Source organism: Acinonyx jubatus, chromosome C2, assembly GCF_027475565.1.
Source record: "Acinonyx jubatus isolate Ajub_Pintada_27869175 chromosome C2, VMU_Ajub_asm_v1.0, whole genome shotgun sequence".
Classification (NCBI taxonomy): Eukaryota; Metazoa; Chordata; class Mammalia; order Carnivora; family Felidae; genus Acinonyx; species Acinonyx jubatus.
Window position 1 is genome coordinate 106,487,017 of NC_069384.1, and position 18,701 is coordinate 106,505,717.

Genomic DNA, 18,701 nt, shown 5'->3' on the forward strand with positions numbered 1-18,701 from the left:
GGCATGGACACATGATACAACCCGGGACAGTGAGACAAAAATGGCAATCCACTGGGGTGCTTATGTAAGGTTTTTCTAACCTTTGAAATTAAAAAGAAAAAAAAAAGGAACTACTTGAAGCTCATCCCTTCCTACTTTTGAATGTTGCAAATAAGATGTAGTCTTATCTGAGGCTAGAGTAGTCAGGAGTCATCTTGTAACCATGAGGGGAGAACCAAGGGAATTATACAGAATCCTCGGAAATGCTGCACTTTTTGAATTAATTAGTGTTGGAATAACCTGTTCTGGATTTGTTAGGATAAAGAATTCATTACATTCATTATGATTTAAGGCACCCTTATGCATTTTTACCAAAACAGTCTGATTACTCTGACCCTTCTGCAAGACTCTTTGGAAGAAGCTGCTACAGAGAAAAGCAAAGCTGACTAAGCAGATGTCCCTTCCTTCAAAGCAAAGCTCAATGCTGTCTTCTGGTAAGAAGCTCCTGAATATAGGGAAATAAGACAATTAGGAGTGGAGTTACGCTTAATAAGATTTGAGACTTTAATGAGGTCTCTACAAAGACAGGGGTTTCTGATATTCCTTAACAGAAAGGGGCTGAAAAAAACCTCTGTACTTTGCTAAGGTAAAGGAAGCTACTTTATATTGTGGAGCACAGTGCCCTTTCAAGGAGGAATTCCCAGGGTTCTAGAAGCCAGTCAACAAACGTTTTCTAAATAGCTGTGTACTCTTTCCTATGTAAGAACAAAAGATCACCCAAAGGAGGTCTGGATCTGCAAAGTATACCCACTCTTAGACAATCTTGGTACAAAAACTTTCCATCCCAACATCTTTTCCACCAATTCACTAAAGTAGTTTGCTTTCTCCCTGTCTTTCACGAAGACTGGGCTATCAAACTATAGTGCTTGTCTTTATTCAGTATTTAAATACTCTCCAAGGGTGCCTGAGTGGCTCAGTCGGTTAAGTTTGGTTCAGGTCATGATCTCACAGTTTGTGAATTCAAGCCCCACGTCGGGCTCCATGCTGACGGCTCAGAACCTGGAGCCTCCTTTGGATTCTGTGTCTCCCTCCTCTCTGCTCCTCCCTGGCTAGTGCTCTGTCTTTCAAAAAAAAAAAAACAAAACATTAAAAAAAAGATAAATACCCCTTAAATGAAACCTTATTTTAAGTGAGGTTTGTCTTTAGCATGTATATATTCCACTCTCGGAAAGCCACTGGTAGTTTGTCTTGGAATTTCACATAACATTTTAAAATTTCCAACAAGCATTAAAAGACTTCTTATTTTAGTCCCCTTTTCAATTGCTAATTTATATTAGAAGAACTTCTTGATAATCAATTTATATTACATTTATTACTTGTATTAGCTTCTTATTGCTGTTACAAATTACTGCCAGCTTCGTGGCTTAAAACAACACAAATTTATTACCTTACAAGTTCTGGAGGTCACAAGTCCTAAAATCAAGATGTCAGCACAGCTGCAATACTTCTGGAGGCTCCAGGGGAGACTGTTTTCTTACCTTACCTTGCTTCTAGAGATCACCAGCATTTCTTGGCTTACGGTCTCATCCTCCATCTTCTAAGATGAGCAGCATAGCATCTTCCAATCTCATCTTCTGCTTCCCTCTTATGAGAACCTTTGTGATTATCTTGGGCCCCCTTTCTCAAAACCCTTGATTAAATCATATCCACAAAGCCTCTTTTGTTATATGACAGAATATATTCACAGGTTCCTAGGGGTCATTATTTAGCCTACCATACTACCACTTCTATTAGTACTCCACTGGCTAAAATCTGATTGTATCTCATGAGCTAGGCACAGGGCTAACTGCTTTACAGTTTTTAAATCTCCATCCACAAGCCACACATTAAGATTGTATAACTTTCTCAGGCTTGTGACTAAGCCATTGCTTTCTGATGAGAGTAATTAATCAGAAAATTGAGTAACAATGACTTACAAAATCTGCATTTCTACTCCTATCTAGCACTGACTTGTATATGCCTACAAGTTAACTATAAGTAAAACTACAAACTCGTATTTTTAGAAAAATGTAAGTCATGTAGGTAGAAATTTGCGTTTAGAAATAAGCTATATTTATGAGTTGCTGGAACTAAAGCTGTAGTTTCTGGGTTCAGTTAGCTTAGATCACTGAGACCAATGCTAGTTAGATTTATGGTTGCTCTACCTAAGCAGGGCATTTCATTGCACTCAGCTTAGAAATTACAACTCAAACTTTTGACCAAGATCCTAGGAAATGCAGACCTTTAACCACGGCCTTTATCAGAAAAGTGTGGGTGAGACCCCAAAATCCATCCCTGCTGCTCAAAAACCAGTTTATAAACCGATGAGCATTGAAGAGTCCCTCATTATCACGTAGTTGAGTAGCATCTGTTTAGGGTCCGCTTGCCACTCAAATATGTTAGATGCAGTCCTTAACGTACCGTGAAACACTACGCAGTGCAGCTGATGTATCTAAACGGAAGGCTCACCAAATGACAATCTGGCACCTAAAACTTGCTAGGTATTACAAGGGTTAGAGGCTCTTGCACACTAGTTTGAGCCCCTTAGCTGTCTGACTTAAGGCTTTTTTTAAGATTGGACATAATTAAGGAGACACACAATTATAAAACTTGAATACAGAAATAGTTTAGCCCAGTGGCTTCCAGCCTGTTGGCTATAAACTCTGGCAGCATCTGGGAGTTATTGTAAGGAGCCCATTAATCCATTTGAGTACCAAATGTCTGTAGACTAAGTATATTCTACTTATCAAACACAGATATGGTTGTGATGAGTAATATGAATTTCCTTGAAAAGATCACTGAACTCATAGAAGTCTATAATCCTTTTCCTCTTATTAATCATTAGGTGCTTAAGGGCAATTAAGTCCACGAAATTCTGACATGCTCAGAGTAGTAGGGCACCTGTGCTTCGGCTTAGAGAATTTAGCAAAGTGTCCACAAAACACTTCTAACACACAAACACTTCCATTCATGTAAGATTAAAGCTTTAAAAGAGCTCATCTGAAAGGCTCCTAGAAGGTATGCTGAGGAATGAGTTGAACAATAACATATCAAGTAAGACCAACTAATAATGCTGATGAAAACTTTCAACAGCAAATTTTTCTTTCTACCATATCTTATGAGAAAGGTTAGGAAAAGAAGGTAAAAAGCACGGTTTCATGTCTTTAACTTGCTTGCAAGAGTATCTAAATCAATAAACTGGATAGGGCAGATTTTGAAAACCAACACTATCCTTTTTAAAGATTATGTATCTGGCTTTTAATTTGTAAATAAACACTATCAGTTTGTATAGAACTTTACAAAAAATGTGTGCGTTGTAGGATATCTTATTTGTAGTCTTTCAAAATCACAAACTTCTTTTTCAAAGGTGAGAAAACTAACCATATGAAAGGTTAAGTGATTTTTTTTCCCAAGATTATAGCATAGTTATAATGGAAGAGCTTAGGTTATTAAAAAGAATACACACAACAGCAGCAACATAAGTAATGTGGATTAGATTTTAGAAGGGTCATACAGAATTTTCTAAACACATTTTGATTATTTGATCCCAATTAAGGAAAACCAGAGACATTTTGTGGTCATCTTACCTTCCTTAAATGGAGGAACAACCCCACTGATTTAAACGGACTGTATAGCACTGTTTGAGTGTTGAATATATTCATTAAACAAAACTTTTTAAATGTGTATTTTTGAGAGAGAGAGCTAGAGACAGAGCATGAGTGGGGGAGGGGCACAGAGAGAGAATGAGACACCGAATCGGAAGCAGGCTCTGGGCTCTGAGCTGTCTGCACAGAACCCTACACGGGACTCAAACGTGAACCGTGAAAGCATGACCTGAGCCAAAGTTGGAGGCTTAACCAACTGAGCCACCCAGGCGTCCCAAGTATTGAATATATCCTTTTTCAGTCATTTTCAGACCTCGTATAATAAAAATTCCTCTTTAAAGATTAGTATTCCAGGCTCTAATGATTTTCTTTATATCCAAACAATCACTTACTAAAATAGGTTGGTAGCAAAAGGCAGAGTTGGGTTTTAGAATTTATAATTACAAAGGATCCAATATTGGGGCGCCTGGGTGGTTCAGTCGTTAAGTGTCCAACTTCGGCTCAGGTCATGATCTCGCGGTTCGCAAGTTCGAGCCCCATGTCGGGTTCTGTGCTGACAGCTCAGAGTCTGGAGCCTGCTTCAGACTCTCTGTCTCCTTCTCTCTCTCTGCCCCTCCCCTGCTCACGTTCTGTCTCTCTCAAAAACAAACATTAAAAAAATTTAAAAAACAAAAAACAAAGGATCCAATCTTTATAAACTTTGCATGTAATAAAAAAACCCTTCCTGTCTATAGGATTGTGTGACATTGGAATATTTCAAGGAGCTTGCAGCTTCTCCTTGGAAATCTTAACCACAGTATAAATTAAGTTGGCTGAGGGGGCCCTGAGTGGCTCAGTCGGTTGACCATCTGGCTCTTGGTTTTGTCTCAGGTCATGATCTCATGGTTTGTGAGTTTGAGCCCTGCTTCAGGCTCTGGGTGGACAGCCTCTGATAGTGCAAAGCCTGCTTGGGAGTCTCCCTGACTCTCCCCTGTGCATGAGACATGTGTGCATGCTTTCTCAAAATAAATAAACTTAAAAAAATTTTTTTAATTAAGTTGGCTAAAAGCTAAGGTGCTTGACAGCTGACAAGATTTCTCTATTCCTCTTCATATTATTTCCTTCAGCACCTGTTGATGGGGAACAGCCTGCCCATATTTCTCACTACAGCTGTTTGCTGATATATAGCTGTTTCCCTTTTCCTCAAGTATTTACCTGCAAAATAAAATATTCACTCTTCTCTTGTCACTTACAGTTGACTCCTAGCTAATAGAGTTTCTGCTGATTCCTAGAGCACCAAAGTTTAAGTAGCAGGTTCTGGTTGGGTCTGTTCATTTAGTGAATCACACATTCATTCAACCAATCAACCAGCATTTACAGATCATCCACTATGTGCTGAATTCGGTCACCTTAAATGGAACCAAAACAACAACAAAAAGTTTTAAAGAATTACCAGAACTTTTATTTTTGCTTAGTTTTATTAAAAAAATAAATATGTCATAAAGCTTTATTTTCCTTTGAGGAGAAAAAAAGGAACAAGTTTCATAAAATCAAATAAGCAATGGTAAGGTGTCTTAACTTGAAAAAGATTGGGAATCACTGGTTTACAAGTTATAATTGAATGAAAGAACAACTGTAACAGCCAGTTGGCTGTTTCATGCCAATGGCAGCAAACAACAAGATCAACTAGGGCAAAATAAATAATTGTGTGGAAGCCCTGATAAGTGCTTAAACAGACCGATTCACTGAGACATCAGTATAGATATATCTTGTTTTAAACAACACAGGAGTTCCTGAAAAGTTTTGTGTAAATGAAATAACCACAAACATACTAGGAGAGCTTGGTATCTGAAAGAATTCCATGGTGAATTCTTTTGTGAACAACCACTTCCACCAATCCAGGTATTTGCTTTGCTAAAGGCAAAGTATACCTGGCTGCTAACTCTCTGAAGTGAGGCATTAGCATACACGCCTAACATCGCTCCAGCTGGGCCAGTGGCACAATTTCCCAGTTTGTGTTTCTATTAAGTAGTGTAAAGTACAGAGTCAGCCAGGGAACCCAGCTGCATCTGGCAGAGCAGGCACAGGGGTGGGATAACCACCTTTAACATCATTTCCAAGCCAATAAATACTTTTGAGAGTCTACTTTGTGCAAAGCACAGTCATAAACCTTATCGATTCAGTTATAGATGTAACTTCCTTTCTCTAAAACCTTCAGTCAGGGCCTAGGTCTGGAACTCTAAAATAAAGTAATACTGTTAATCCTCAGGACTGGCTTTAACCAAACTAGCTGCCCAACTCCTTCAGACTGGGGTAGATGATAATGGAAGAGACTGAGTTTTCTAAGGCTGAAGTTTAACAACACAATAATCATGTTTTATGTAACCAGTTAGTGAAAAATTTTGCTGGTGACAAAAATTTTTCAAATGGTTTCTTTTTTTCACTTGATGGCAAACTCTGGAGAACAATTAAAGTCGTCGCTCTCTGGCCGGGTGATACATTTCAGTTCCGCTGATAGAAAATAAAAATCTCTTTCCACCCACCAGAATTTCGTGAACTTATCCTACACCACAGGTGATGCTTTGGACAGGGAAGAAGTATGGTAGTACCAGCTCCAGTCAGTTCTATCATTATAAATAAATAGAATCCTCTCCTTGCTCACAGCCTCCATTTCATTTGGCCAAACTTCTACCAGGCTTAAGTCACATTTAATTAGTTAGGCTGTTCAGTTTCTTTCTTTTTTGTTTTTTTTTTAAATTGCTCCTAATACCATTGCTGCCTATATGTACAAGTGTGAATAAAAAGAGAATGCAATCTTTAGTCTTTTCCACACTGAGTACACTAACAACAATTAGTAAATAATTAAAGAATAAGTGGTCATTTTAAAACTTGTGTTTTTCTTTAAAAAATTTTCACTTTCTAGCACTTAAAAAAAGGGGTCTTAAAAGTGCCCTATTAATGTCCAATGCTGTTCCCACTCTGTCCTACCCATCCAAAACCTGCTACAAACGCTGGATTGAGTTCATATCAAATAACTTAGCCGTACCAAGATTTTTCAAATGGAAACAGTGTTACTGACTTCTTCATATTGGATAACAAAATAAGGGTAACTCTGATCATCATTAAAAATGACAAAAATCTGAGGCTCAAAGAAATTATCCACACAAGAGTCATACAGGTCGCTGGTGACACTGCCAGGATTGACAGGAGGGGGCCGTCTCATGCCATGACTGCCCATCGTGTATCTGCCAGTTAGCACTTTGGCCAGAAACATGAAATGGACTCCTTTGGACGACTTCTTAGAAAAGTTATGAGAGTAGCTTGCCTTCTTTGCAAAGTAACTGCCTTGTCCAAACATTGTAGCATGCTTTCCACAGACTCGAGGGTCAAAGTTGTGCTTGCAGATTCCATCTACCACATCCTGGGATGTTCCATGAAATAAATGTCTCTCATTTATTATTCTGTCACGGCCAAACATTTTCCTGTTCATATATTCCTTTTTCCTAATGCAAACAGTGGGCAGGGGATTCAGAAAAAGGAAGGTACGTATCAATTTAATAGGCAAGACATAGTCATAAACTTCTCTTTATGGTTTCAATGGGGAGGAAGTGTTAAAGTAGTTTTCAAGGGCACAATGTCATCAACGATCATATTAAAAGTGTACACTTATCTTTTCCACTGCAGACAAGAAAAGCCCTTTCATTTTTTTCCCCAACACCTGTTCACTTGCTTTCTCTTCCATTTCAAATCTAGCTCACAGACTTACCTTCTCAGGATGGCTTCTTTGTCTAATTCCACTAACCTGAGGGTCTCTTAATTCTGAGATTCCTCAAATCTGCATGTATTCTTTTTGTACCACATTTGTTATTTGAGAGGCAGCACAGTCAAGTGATTAAGAGCAAAGCCTCTGGTGTTAGACTGCCAGGGTTCAAACTCTAGCACATATCTTATTAGCTGTATAACATGTGGGAAGTTACTGAACTTTTATATGACTCAGTTTCCTCTCTGTAAAATGTACACTGCAACAATCCTACTTATAGGTCTGTTTGAGGAGTATATGTGAGTTAATATATGAAAAAATACGAACATATTAGGTTTTGTGAAAGTCTTTACTATTATGTTCTGCATTTGTCATTAGCTACATTAAGAAAAGTTCTCTTGAACTTTTCATACTGCTGACTCACCTTTTATATTTCTCCCAAAGAAACTGGTTTTGGACTCTCAATATTTGCAAAATTCTATATTTAAACTCAGGCACAGTCTTATGAAAAAGATTATAAATGATTCGATAACTTTTGTCCTCTGCAGAAACAGGCACTTGGATGAAGTCCTGAGAGGGATGCATATAAACCCAAGTTTCAGGGTAAAAGTTTGCTGAGGTGACCCCATCTGGGCAGATAATCTGTGACGAGGAGGTTGCTTCAAGAGGTGGAGGAGCCTGTGTGGGAACACCACCAAGTGTCCTAGAAGGGAGAGGAAGGAATGTCAATGTAAAACATTCAGAGATAAGCACATCTCACATTACAGTGCTCTATAGCAATATCTAATATTATAATTTGTATAGCTTAAATGCTTATTCAAAAAACAATATAGAAAATGCTATGTATTAAAGAAAAAAAACTTAGAGTAACACTGCCTGTATACAGATCACCTATTATTAGCTTCTTCCTGGTCTCCTCCTGGTGGAGAAAACTCTGGAATGTACTGCTACAAGGCAAGCAAGCAAGAGCCAATTTATAAATATCTTTACTTTCTGAATCTTGGACTCCTCTTTTGCCTATACAGTTAAAGAAACTGTTTCAAGGGAACGACAATTTATATGCATTGTTCAAACTTTGCTGTACTAAGCAAAAAATTTGCCATTACTAAAGGCTATGTAGGTGGGGGGAGCAGAATAATGGGGAGACAAAGTAAGGCAGGCAGGGGAAGATGACAGAAGATATTAAAAATAAAAAAGCTTATACTTTTTGTGTAGAAACAAACAAAAATCAATGGAGTAGGCACTGAAAGCTGACATTTGGCTTTTGCTTCATTTTTCAATATCACATAACAAGAAAACCATCAACTCTATTCAAATTTTATAGCTTTAGGTGTGCTTAAGATTGAGCTAATTAACTTTAAGCTCTAGACACCAAAATGCATATTCTTAAACCTTTAACAATTCAGGTCTTTACATTTTGAAAGATGTGCTTAGATAAGTAGCAGCTTGATGGTTACTTATTCCTGCCCAATTAAATGCTTACATTTAAGTTATATTTTTTTGGCCATTTTCAAAATAGAGGAAAAGGGAAGAATCAGAGGGATAGGAAATCCTGGCCCTGAGACCCAGATTCAGGGTCAGGGTATTGTAACACTCATCAGCACAGAATGGTCACAAGGAAGCAGTGAGTGTGCCAAATGGATTAAGAAACTAAAATTTTCAAAAGAGCTTTGTGACACAGAGGTTACAACTCTGAATGAACATGCAAATAGTCTCCAAGAGCATATATTACCATCACCCTCCTCATAATCACAGCCACCTTACAGTAATAAGCACATCCTATGGACAGGCTGTTTACACACAGTATCACTACCCTGCAAGATGGCTTGGTTATCCATACTTTTCAAATAAAGATCCTGCTAGCATAATAGCAAAGAACAGAGACAGGATTTGAATCCAGGCCTATCTATCATAGTTTATAGATGCAGCATTCTCTACTTCTATAAACTTCACAATTCATATACATACATATATAGATATATAGACATAGATATAGATGTAATTTCTCCCCTAAGGCTTGAAAGTGATGGATGTATACCATGGTTGCAACTCAGGTTTGCCTGACTCCCACTCCCACCACCACCACCACACCACACAGTTTTTTGACTTTTAAGAGATGGCTTGTTAAAAAGCTAAAAGCTACAGAAGCACAACTGCCTCCTCTAACACCCGTCCCCTTCAAGTCACTGTACCTACAACTTATTATGCCTGAAAGTCCCTGTGAGACACAGAGAAGTTCTGGATAGAGCCAGGGCTTACAGAATCCCTAGGTGCTTTTAAGTTCGGGGGTCAACTTAAAGGGGCACTGGTTGTTCCAATCTTCATGGCAGAGGCACAATAGTTCTTGTCCTCTGGAGCATTTTCATAAATCCCTGACAGATTCCTCCAGAGCCTTCATTCACTGGCACATTCTTCTGAAGAGAGGCCCCACTGCTTTAATCAGATTCTGAAAGGTCTGTAACTCCTTAAAAAGCCATCACTACTCTGGAGAAATGGCAGGAAACATAGAGTATAAGCTCCTTATTTTTAGCTGTTCCCTCTATTCCTGCTCTACAAAGAGAGTAAGTTCCAGCCTACCAGGTTTTCCAGTATTATTAGGGATTGAAGTTACCAAAAGAGGTTTCTGAGTTGAGGAAGGAAGGGAAGATTCTCCCAAACCACTCTGCCCAAAATAGGTTTTAGGCTGCTGTCACAGCTGTACTGAAAACCTGGCACTGACCATAGAAGACTCACGTACTTAAAGATGAGCCTGTGTAAATAAATCCTAGCCATCCTAAAACATTAAATTAGATTTTATCATCCATTCCTACCTACAGATGCTTACTTTTAACAAGCCAACATCCCAATTAGGTTGAAACATAAAAATGCAGATAGACAGTTGTCTGATGGACTTCTATACTCCAGTTGCTATGGGTTAGAAATACATATTCCAAGCACAGTTACAAACGTGGCTTTATTTTCTAGGGATGTCGAGTTCATATTTAGCTCACGAGTATTCCAATGACATACTGCGTGCTTCACAGTGCTGTACCAGGCAAAGTTGAAGGGTATAGAATTTATACTTCAGGACCTCTGAAGAATGGATTTTCAGAACCAAGGTCATCTTTTACACTCTCTTTCACTCACTCCCCTTGCCACCTCAAAAGATGTTTCCTAACCCGCTTTTAATGATGATGTAAAAATTAATTTATTTTATCCTTTTTGAGGAGTAGTCAAAGAAACTCTATCAGGCTTTCCCATGACCATGCAGTGACTGCACCGGATAGATGTCTTTTCAGCTGAAATGAACTCCTAAACCTCTAAATCTGAGATTTGTTTGCTTATGCTGCCTCGCTCAAGTATTCCAATAATATTAAAAGAATAAGCTCCTTCTTATCAGCCTCATTAAAAAGCAGCAAGCACAAGAAAAAAAAAATATGTTCTTTGTAACTATGAGGTGATGGATGTTAACTAAACCTGATTGTGGTAATCATTTTTGCAATATATATGTACGTTAAGTCATTATGCTATATACCTTAAACTTAAAAGGACAGAGGTGTATGCCAGTTACAGCTCAATAAAACTGAAGGGAATAAAAAGCACCACCAGGGAAATTCTCATTTATAAAGAGCCAAATTTGCAGGAAATTCATAGATTAAGTCTTCTCTCCCCACCTCTCTTATTCTGGCATTCCCAATTCTTAGGCATCTCTGATTCACTGAGAACTGTAGCCTTTTTGACAACTATGTTTTAATTTAACTGTCTGTATTTTACTTAAAAACAAAACTTTCTTCCTGGCTAATAAGATTAAAATTGTGGTCTCTCTGACATCTATTTTTGCAGTCTGCCTTTTTAAAAATTTTTTTATTTTAGAGAGAGAGAGAGTGTGGGGGAGCATGGCAGAGGGAGAGAGAGAGAATCACAAGCAGTTTTCACACACAGCACAGAGCCTGGCATGGGGCTGATTCCAAGGATCCTGGGATCGTGACCTGAGCCAAAAATCGAGAGTCGGAAGCTCAACTTACTGAACCACCCATGCATCCCTGCAGTCTGCTTTTTGAAACTAATCGGCCTCTATTTTCTTCCCACTAGGCCGGTCTAAGTGCCCCACAGCTCCAGACTCTAGGGCAGATAGGAACTGAAGGGCTGCATTTACCGATTCCACTCTGATGAACTTGCTGCTGCTTTGCTCTTTTCTCACTCAAGTGTCTACATAATCTCTTTGATTTGCTAAGCTCTTACTTTATACCTGATTATCACTGTTCCAGACAAGAAGACTAAAATAGGAAATTTTAAAAAGGAAAAAGAAGAAAAAATAGAGTGAATTTCTTTGTTCTCTTATTAAGCCTATGTTATAAATAGTAAGGTGCCAAATTTGTGACGTTTATAGTTCATACTTTTACAAAGTAAGCCTAAGTTTAAAAAGATAGGGGGAGGGGTTATTCTACAATTACTTGTTTTAGGATTGAAACAAATCATGTTCAAATCATGTTCTGTAAACCCCCCCCAACAATGCAGTACTCGGGTGAGCATTCTTACTCTCGCTCAGAAGCTACATCTTGCTTGATTGGCTCAGCATGCCAAGCTGCTGGTCCCACTAATGAGTTCTACCATCTCACTAGGAGGACAATATGTTCCTAACTACCGGACGCTGACACTATCTCCAGCTGTGCTAGTGAAATCACAGAAATGGCATTTTTATTAGATTCTAAAAAAAAAAAAAAAAAAAGAAACCTACAAGGTAAAATAATTCACACTTGGACTAGAAAGAAAGCACACATTTACCCCAAGCCAATATGCATTTCTAAAATCAGCATTACTAAAAATTGCTTTTGGATACTGAGCATTTCAGGGATTTTTATTCATTTGTATTTTTTTTTTTTTTGCATTTTGTTTTTAATGTTCCCTTTGCAATCTCATAATTAGAATCATTAAGATTCTGTCATAATCTGGGAAAAACCGTTTGAGACTGAAATTAAAAAAAAAAAACTAGTAAGAATATAAAAACAGCATCTCTAAGATTGGTAGAAGAGAAAAACCAGTATTACGCTAGGCTTCCCCAGTCCATAAAACCAAGTAAACCTAGTATCATTTTAAAAATCGGGTTCTAAATATGGTATAGCTGACGAGAGTACATAACGATTTCCCTAGAGTTACTAACTTTCAAAGATGGCTATGCTATTGGTAACATGCTCCACCTTTTTGGCATCTATGGAGATGTGCCAGTGGGCTATTTAGAGGTGGAGAAAAAGAAATGGCACTTGGGAAAATGGAAGAAGAGCTCACCTATAATTCAGAAGGATGAGTTCAGTCTCAACCTAGAAATAGGACAGGTAATTTTAGTGAGTGTTACAGGAAGGTGGGCCTTACCTAGCACATGAGAATGCAAATTATTTGAAAAGGATTCTTCCCAAGAAAATTCACTCAAGGAAGAATGGGAGAAAGCAACCTTGGAGGACTCTCCCTACTTGTCCTGGCAGTTTACCTGGACTAGGAAGTAGTCCCATTACATGGAAAGACATCATCAGGAAACTCAGTCTTCACAAATACAAACTGCCTCATTCCAGATATAATTACTTTTAATTGTGTAAAAATGTTACTTCTATTTGCTTTTCAGTTCAAAAAACCAATTGGATAATCACTCTTTTAGTGAGGTTAATTGTAGCTTATCTGAATGCTACTCTTTAAAGACTTAAACCCATTGAATAACTCAAAATTTCACATTCTTGAATAACCACGTTAGTCTCTTAAAATCTTTTACTCTTTGGCATTCAGTTGTACATTTACATAAAATAAGGTAAAGATTAGGCATTCCACTGGACACTTACTGTAAATATGGAAGCAGTATAAAACAGGAGCGGAAGAGGGGTCTCCTTTTTATTTCTCTCCTGAAGAATGAGTTGTGGAGGATGTAGTGGTTGTTCCACATCATAAATCTGACCTCTTTCAGACCCCTAGAGTTGGCTTCTTCAATCAATCGGATAACAGACTGGAGCAGAAAACAGAAGGTAAAGAAAAAAAAAGTTAGAAAAAAGCAATCACTATGAAATATGAAAAATGTTACTAGAAAGGCAAATAGCTAACCTTGCTGTTAACATCAGTAAAGTTTCAATAAAGTACAGGCGGTCAAATTAATTCCCTTTACACACAGGATTTTTGGGGAGGGAATAGGGGGCAAAGATGCAGAATAGAAAGACGCTCTCTCTTCAGAAGATCACAGTCCAACATAGGAAACATTGAGGCCCAGGGAACTACTCTATTCTAGTTTGAGGCCTTAACAATGTCCTAGAGATTTTTTTGTTTATATTTCTTACGGGAATTTTCAGAAGAGGATTAAAGATGATAGTGTATACAGTTCAAATAAACTAGTTAAGTTCTAAACCCAAGAAATCTTTCAGAGGAAAAACACAGGGCCAGCCCAAGTATTCTGAGAATACATTTTAAAGAGCTTCTTATTCTCCATGGAAGGTATCAGATACTAGTGACTACTTAAGAGAGTCTCAGAAATTTTAATTCCATTGTGTATTATTAAGCAATTAACATATTAGGTAGTTTTCTTTTGTTATTGCCTTAAAAAATAAAACCTAAGGGTAAAGAAATCAGTTCTCCCTTTTTGTAATGCTGGAGATGAATTTAATCAAATTAAATAAGTCAGATCTTTGGAATGTGAAATTGATCTCTAAAGCCCATTTCATCATTTTTAAAACTGACTCAGAATTCTCATTCAGAGGCAAAGTAAAGCCACCATCATTTTGAAAACCTTACTTTGTGATTGATGAGCTATTCTTACCGTCTCAGACTAAGGATGCATATGCCAGAATTTTAAATGACTGACTTGCCTGACCACAGCTAAATAAACATTGTCAAGTATTTCTTACAGGGGCTTAAGAGTGCTGGTTTCCCGTCAGACTTCCGAAATGCTAAGTGTAACACATGATCCAATGACCACGAGCCCAGGAGCTAGAAATAGCCAGACTTACACCAGTGCTCATCTCATTAAAATTATTCCAAAGAGGCACTGAGTTTGAGTACTTACCAATATAACTACTTGGTCTCTATAGTATAAGATATTGGGGAAAACATTTTACCTCTTTGATAATAGTGGTTTGTATTTACATATTCCAGAAGATTAATGGAAAGAAATACATCTTCAGAAAAGCAAGACAGAATAATGTTACTTGTATCAATAACACTCAATTTTACGTCAATAAGCTCTTTGATTTGTTGTTCTGTCTAGTCACTGTTGTAAAGGAAGAAAGAAAGGACACTGAAAGGCAAAAAAATTTTTAATGTACTTTTTGGAAAAAGAACCTATAAATACCTCAGGATACTCTCTCCATCCAAAGTGGTCCCTACAGAAGAACTTCCAGACTGTGTGATAAATGGAGTTGACATTGCTAGAGGGTGGTGTGGACAGCCTTCGTAGTTGGTCAAATTCAGTTGTTTCATACACATTCATGGCATTCAAATCTGCCCAAAATTCTTGTCCTCTACAAAGAACCCCCCCAAAAAGAACTGTTAATACATTGGCAAAATAGAAATGTCTAAACATCTCATCAAACATTAAAAATATGTAGTAGAGCATGTTGTAGAATTTTCAAAACTTGTCTTATTTGGAGTAAAAGGACATTATTGGTTTCCTCATTTTCTACATGCTTTCTCTTAACAAGACCAAAAGTTCCAGACCATGGAGTTACGGTAGGACTGCTGCTATCCCACAGTCACTGACCTAAACCAGTCAACATAATCCCACCCTCCCTACAGTGGGATGAACTAAACCCTGGTCTCAGACAATCAGGGGGTCAGTTTTAAGATGAAGCTGACATAAAAAGCCGGAAGTGAAACAAAAGAAACTTCTGTTGAAGACGGCCCTTTTTTCAGAGGCATCAGTTTACCTAAGCCAATACAGGAATATATAATATTGCCTGATGAAAGACAGGAAAGGGGTACCTGGGTGGCTCAGCTGATTAAGCATCCAGCTCTTGATTTTGGCTCAAGTCATGATCTCACAGTTTGGGCTGACAGCACAGAGCCTGCTTTAGATTCTCTCTCTCTCGTTCTCTCTCTCTCCCCCTCCCTCCCTCCCTCCCTCTCCCTCTCCCTCTCCCTCTCTGCCCCTACCTCACTTGCTCTCTCTTTCTCAAAATAAACAAATAAAACTTAAAAAAAAAAGACAGGAAAAAAAGGAAAAAATAAAAAGACCCCAGATGAGACCAGCATTGCTACTCTACCCAATATCAATACTATCTTTTATCCTGAAGGGAAAAAAGAAAAGTTGGTATAACATGAAGAGAAAAGCAGTTTGGATTACTATTAAGTTTATTTATAAGAATATTTTTGTCATTTTGTGATCTGGTCTGCTGCTGCTGAATCAGCACTTGATAAATATCTCAGTAGTGTCAGGAGAAAATCTCACTGTATGAATCAAGATCATTTAAGAATTATAATGGATGGTCCCATTAAAACATTTGTCCTTTTTTAATGAAACTTCCTCTAGTGTTTGAAGCATTTGAACAATTATTTTAAGGAACCAGAAAAATATTCATTGTATTGTTCTCTCTTTTTGTATGTTTCAAATTGTTCCTAAGAAAACATGAAAAATAAAATATATCCTAAAGTAACATCATAGGTATCAGCAGAGTGACCAAGTTTCTAAACACATTCCTTCATTTTTCTACCCTTTCCACAACAGATTTCTAAATGGATGCCTCTAACTCACAGGATACTCCAGATCCAGTAGCACTCACAATGACTAGTTAATGTGAAATCCAGGTGTCTGAACAAATATTCCCATTAATTAACTAATTTCCTTGCCATAAATTAGGATTTTGAAAATTATTAATTTTGACCTATGGGTTTTGTTGATTAGTACAACACTTTCCAAATTCTGCTCTTGGAACACTTGCTTCAAGGACTGTGAATGGGTATTCCCCGTAAAAAGCATTCTGTGGTCAAATGTTGGGAAAAAAACTCGGTTACACAAGGCTAAACAATTTACTTACTACAGCCATTCCTCAGTCACTTTTGTATGCTAAGGTAAATACTCAAGTACCATGATGAGGGCTATAAAGTATCCTTCCAAACCTATGACAGTGCTCTAGCTTTTTTTTCATTAATACCTAAAAACATATCTCGATAACACCCCTGGCAAACGTCAGGGCAAGAAAATCTATTTCCCACCCTTCATCCTAGTGTTCATAATTTTTGAAACAGGTTCTATTTGAAAACAAAACAAAACAAAAACTAAGTAAGTCATCTATCCAACTAATGGTGCCACGAAGCACATAACTTGTAAAAAGCAGTATGTTTCTTTAGAAAGAGGAAAAGACAGAAAGAAAGAAACAGGTGAAAGAAAGAAAGAAAGACCTAAATAGTAGGATATGATCTTAAAAGGAACATTTATATTTAAAAGTTTTATTTATTTTGAGAGAGAGGAGAGGAACATATTCTTTTAATTAAGTGTAAAATGGGAATAAAACAATAAAATGTAGTTTAAAATTACATTTAGACATTTCTTTGTTTAAAATTATTTATGTTAAATAAGGATATTTAAGTCAAAAGAAAAGTTGTTTCTGGAAAGTCAAAAGGAAAAGTTGTTTCTGGAAAATTCTTAAAAAAAAAAAGAAACATTGAAAACTGCAACTCCTATACCTAATTAAACTTCACATCAAATTGCTTTAAACAATTTTCACTTAATTTTAGGAGAGTCTGATTTCATTGAGCAGAGAAATAATAACCTGTTTCTCCCTCTCAACATAGTTTCCAGTATATAAACAGATTTTCTCCACTTTATCTCCCAGTAACTGTTTCCAATTATGAGTTAAATCCTCAGTATTTTAAGGAATTCTTAGAACAGGCCACCTGGATAGCTCAGCTGGTTAAGCATCTGACTCTTGATTTCCGCTCAGGTCATGATCTCACGGCTGTGAGACAGAGCTCCACGTCTGGCTCTGCACTGAGCGCAGAGCCTACTTAGGATTCTCTCTTCCTCTTTGTCTGTCCCTTCCAGGCTTACACTCTCTCCAAATAAATAAATTAAAAAAAAAAAAAAAAGGAATTCTTAGAACAGCAGTTATTATGTTAATATGCATTATAAACAGCCAATGCTTTTTGCTGTTCAAGTACCAGATTTTATTCTGGACATCACTCTAGCAATTTCTGTTTAAGCTTGTATTATTAAGACTTCATAGATAATGATTTGCATGAGAAAGACATCTAAAACTGCAGCTTTTGCCACATCCTCTGTGCATTTCAGTCCATTGGGCATTATGAAATTTCTATGACAAATCCTAATTTACTACAATCAACTGTTCTTTGGATTGATGTATCAAAGTACTGTTTTAGCTCTATTTGATTTTCAATATGCTTTTCTAGACTTTGCAGAGACAAAACAACAAATTTGAAAAACATTAAATTATCTTTTTATAAGATTAATTTTACCACCTGCTCTCCCTTAAACAGGGAATGCTTCAAAAATCCAAAGCCAAGAGTTTCTTTTCTCCTCCATCTGCATCAGTAGAAAATGCATGCAGTACAGATGCCAAATTTTCAACATACACCACTTTTCCTTATCAAACCATTGTTTCCTATTATGAGAAAGCAGTTATGAGTCATGTATGTGTGATAATAGTGATGGTGGGCTGTATTAGGCAATACACAAAGAATTAAACAGATGTAGTTCCTGGCTTCTAGGGGCTTCAAGAGAGAAATAACTAACAAAACATAAAACCAAAGAGTCGGTACATCTGCCTATCCAAACTTATCAGTGGCAAATACATCCTGGGAATGAGAGGACAAAGAGTAGGCATGCAGCATGATGGGAGAGGAGGTAACTGGTGTCCAGGAATGGCAGCATTCATTATGGGACATAAGGTAGTTACTGGTGCTCAGAAATGGAAAAAGGTCAGGAAAAATTAAGAGGCTCTACTGCACCAATCCAAGATAGCTTTCTCGAAGAGAAAGAATTTTAGGAACAGTTAAATAATAGGAAATAATGCCAGTAAGAAAAAGGTTGTGTGGAAGAACAAGAAAAGAGTTCTTCGAGCACTGTGCTTTCTGCAAGAGTGCAGACAGGGAAGGACAGGAACAGGGCAAATAGGTGGAAATGGAAATCTTTCAAACAGGGGTACATAACAGATAAGGGAATGTGAACCAGGATGTAATAGGCAATGTGAGAGATGTCAGGCCATGAACTGAGGAAGCCCAGAGTCTCAGAGCCTCAAATAAGAGTGCAAATTTAGAGTATTGAGCAGATGGTGATAAAGGGTCAAAGCAGTAAATACAGGATGTGAGAAGACTGAGCAAGAGAGACAATGCTAGAGATTCAGAGGTAGAGAGAGGCTTTGTAAAAGCAGAGTGAA

General features: G+C 37.5%; 1 protein-coding gene across 1 annotated transcript in view; it reads right to left on the reverse strand.

The window, feature by feature from the left end:
• Positions 1-5,041: 5,041 nt before the first annotated feature.
• Positions 5,042-18,701, reverse strand: part of TIPARP (TCDD inducible poly(ADP-ribose) polymerase) — a 30,030-nt gene continuing 16,370 nt past the window's right edge. Inside the window, exons 3-6 of the mRNA XM_015066023.3 lie at positions 14,663-14,831; positions 13,170-13,330; positions 7,787-8,065; positions 5,042-7,105 (exon numbers count right to left, since the gene is read on the reverse strand). Coding sequence (XP_014921509.1) covers positions 6,658-7,105; positions 7,787-8,065; positions 13,170-13,330; positions 14,663-14,831 — 1,057 coding nt within the window. The 3' untranslated portion in view covers positions 5,042-6,657. The remainder of the gene's footprint in view (positions 7,106-7,786; positions 8,066-13,169; positions 13,331-14,662; positions 14,832-18,701) is intronic.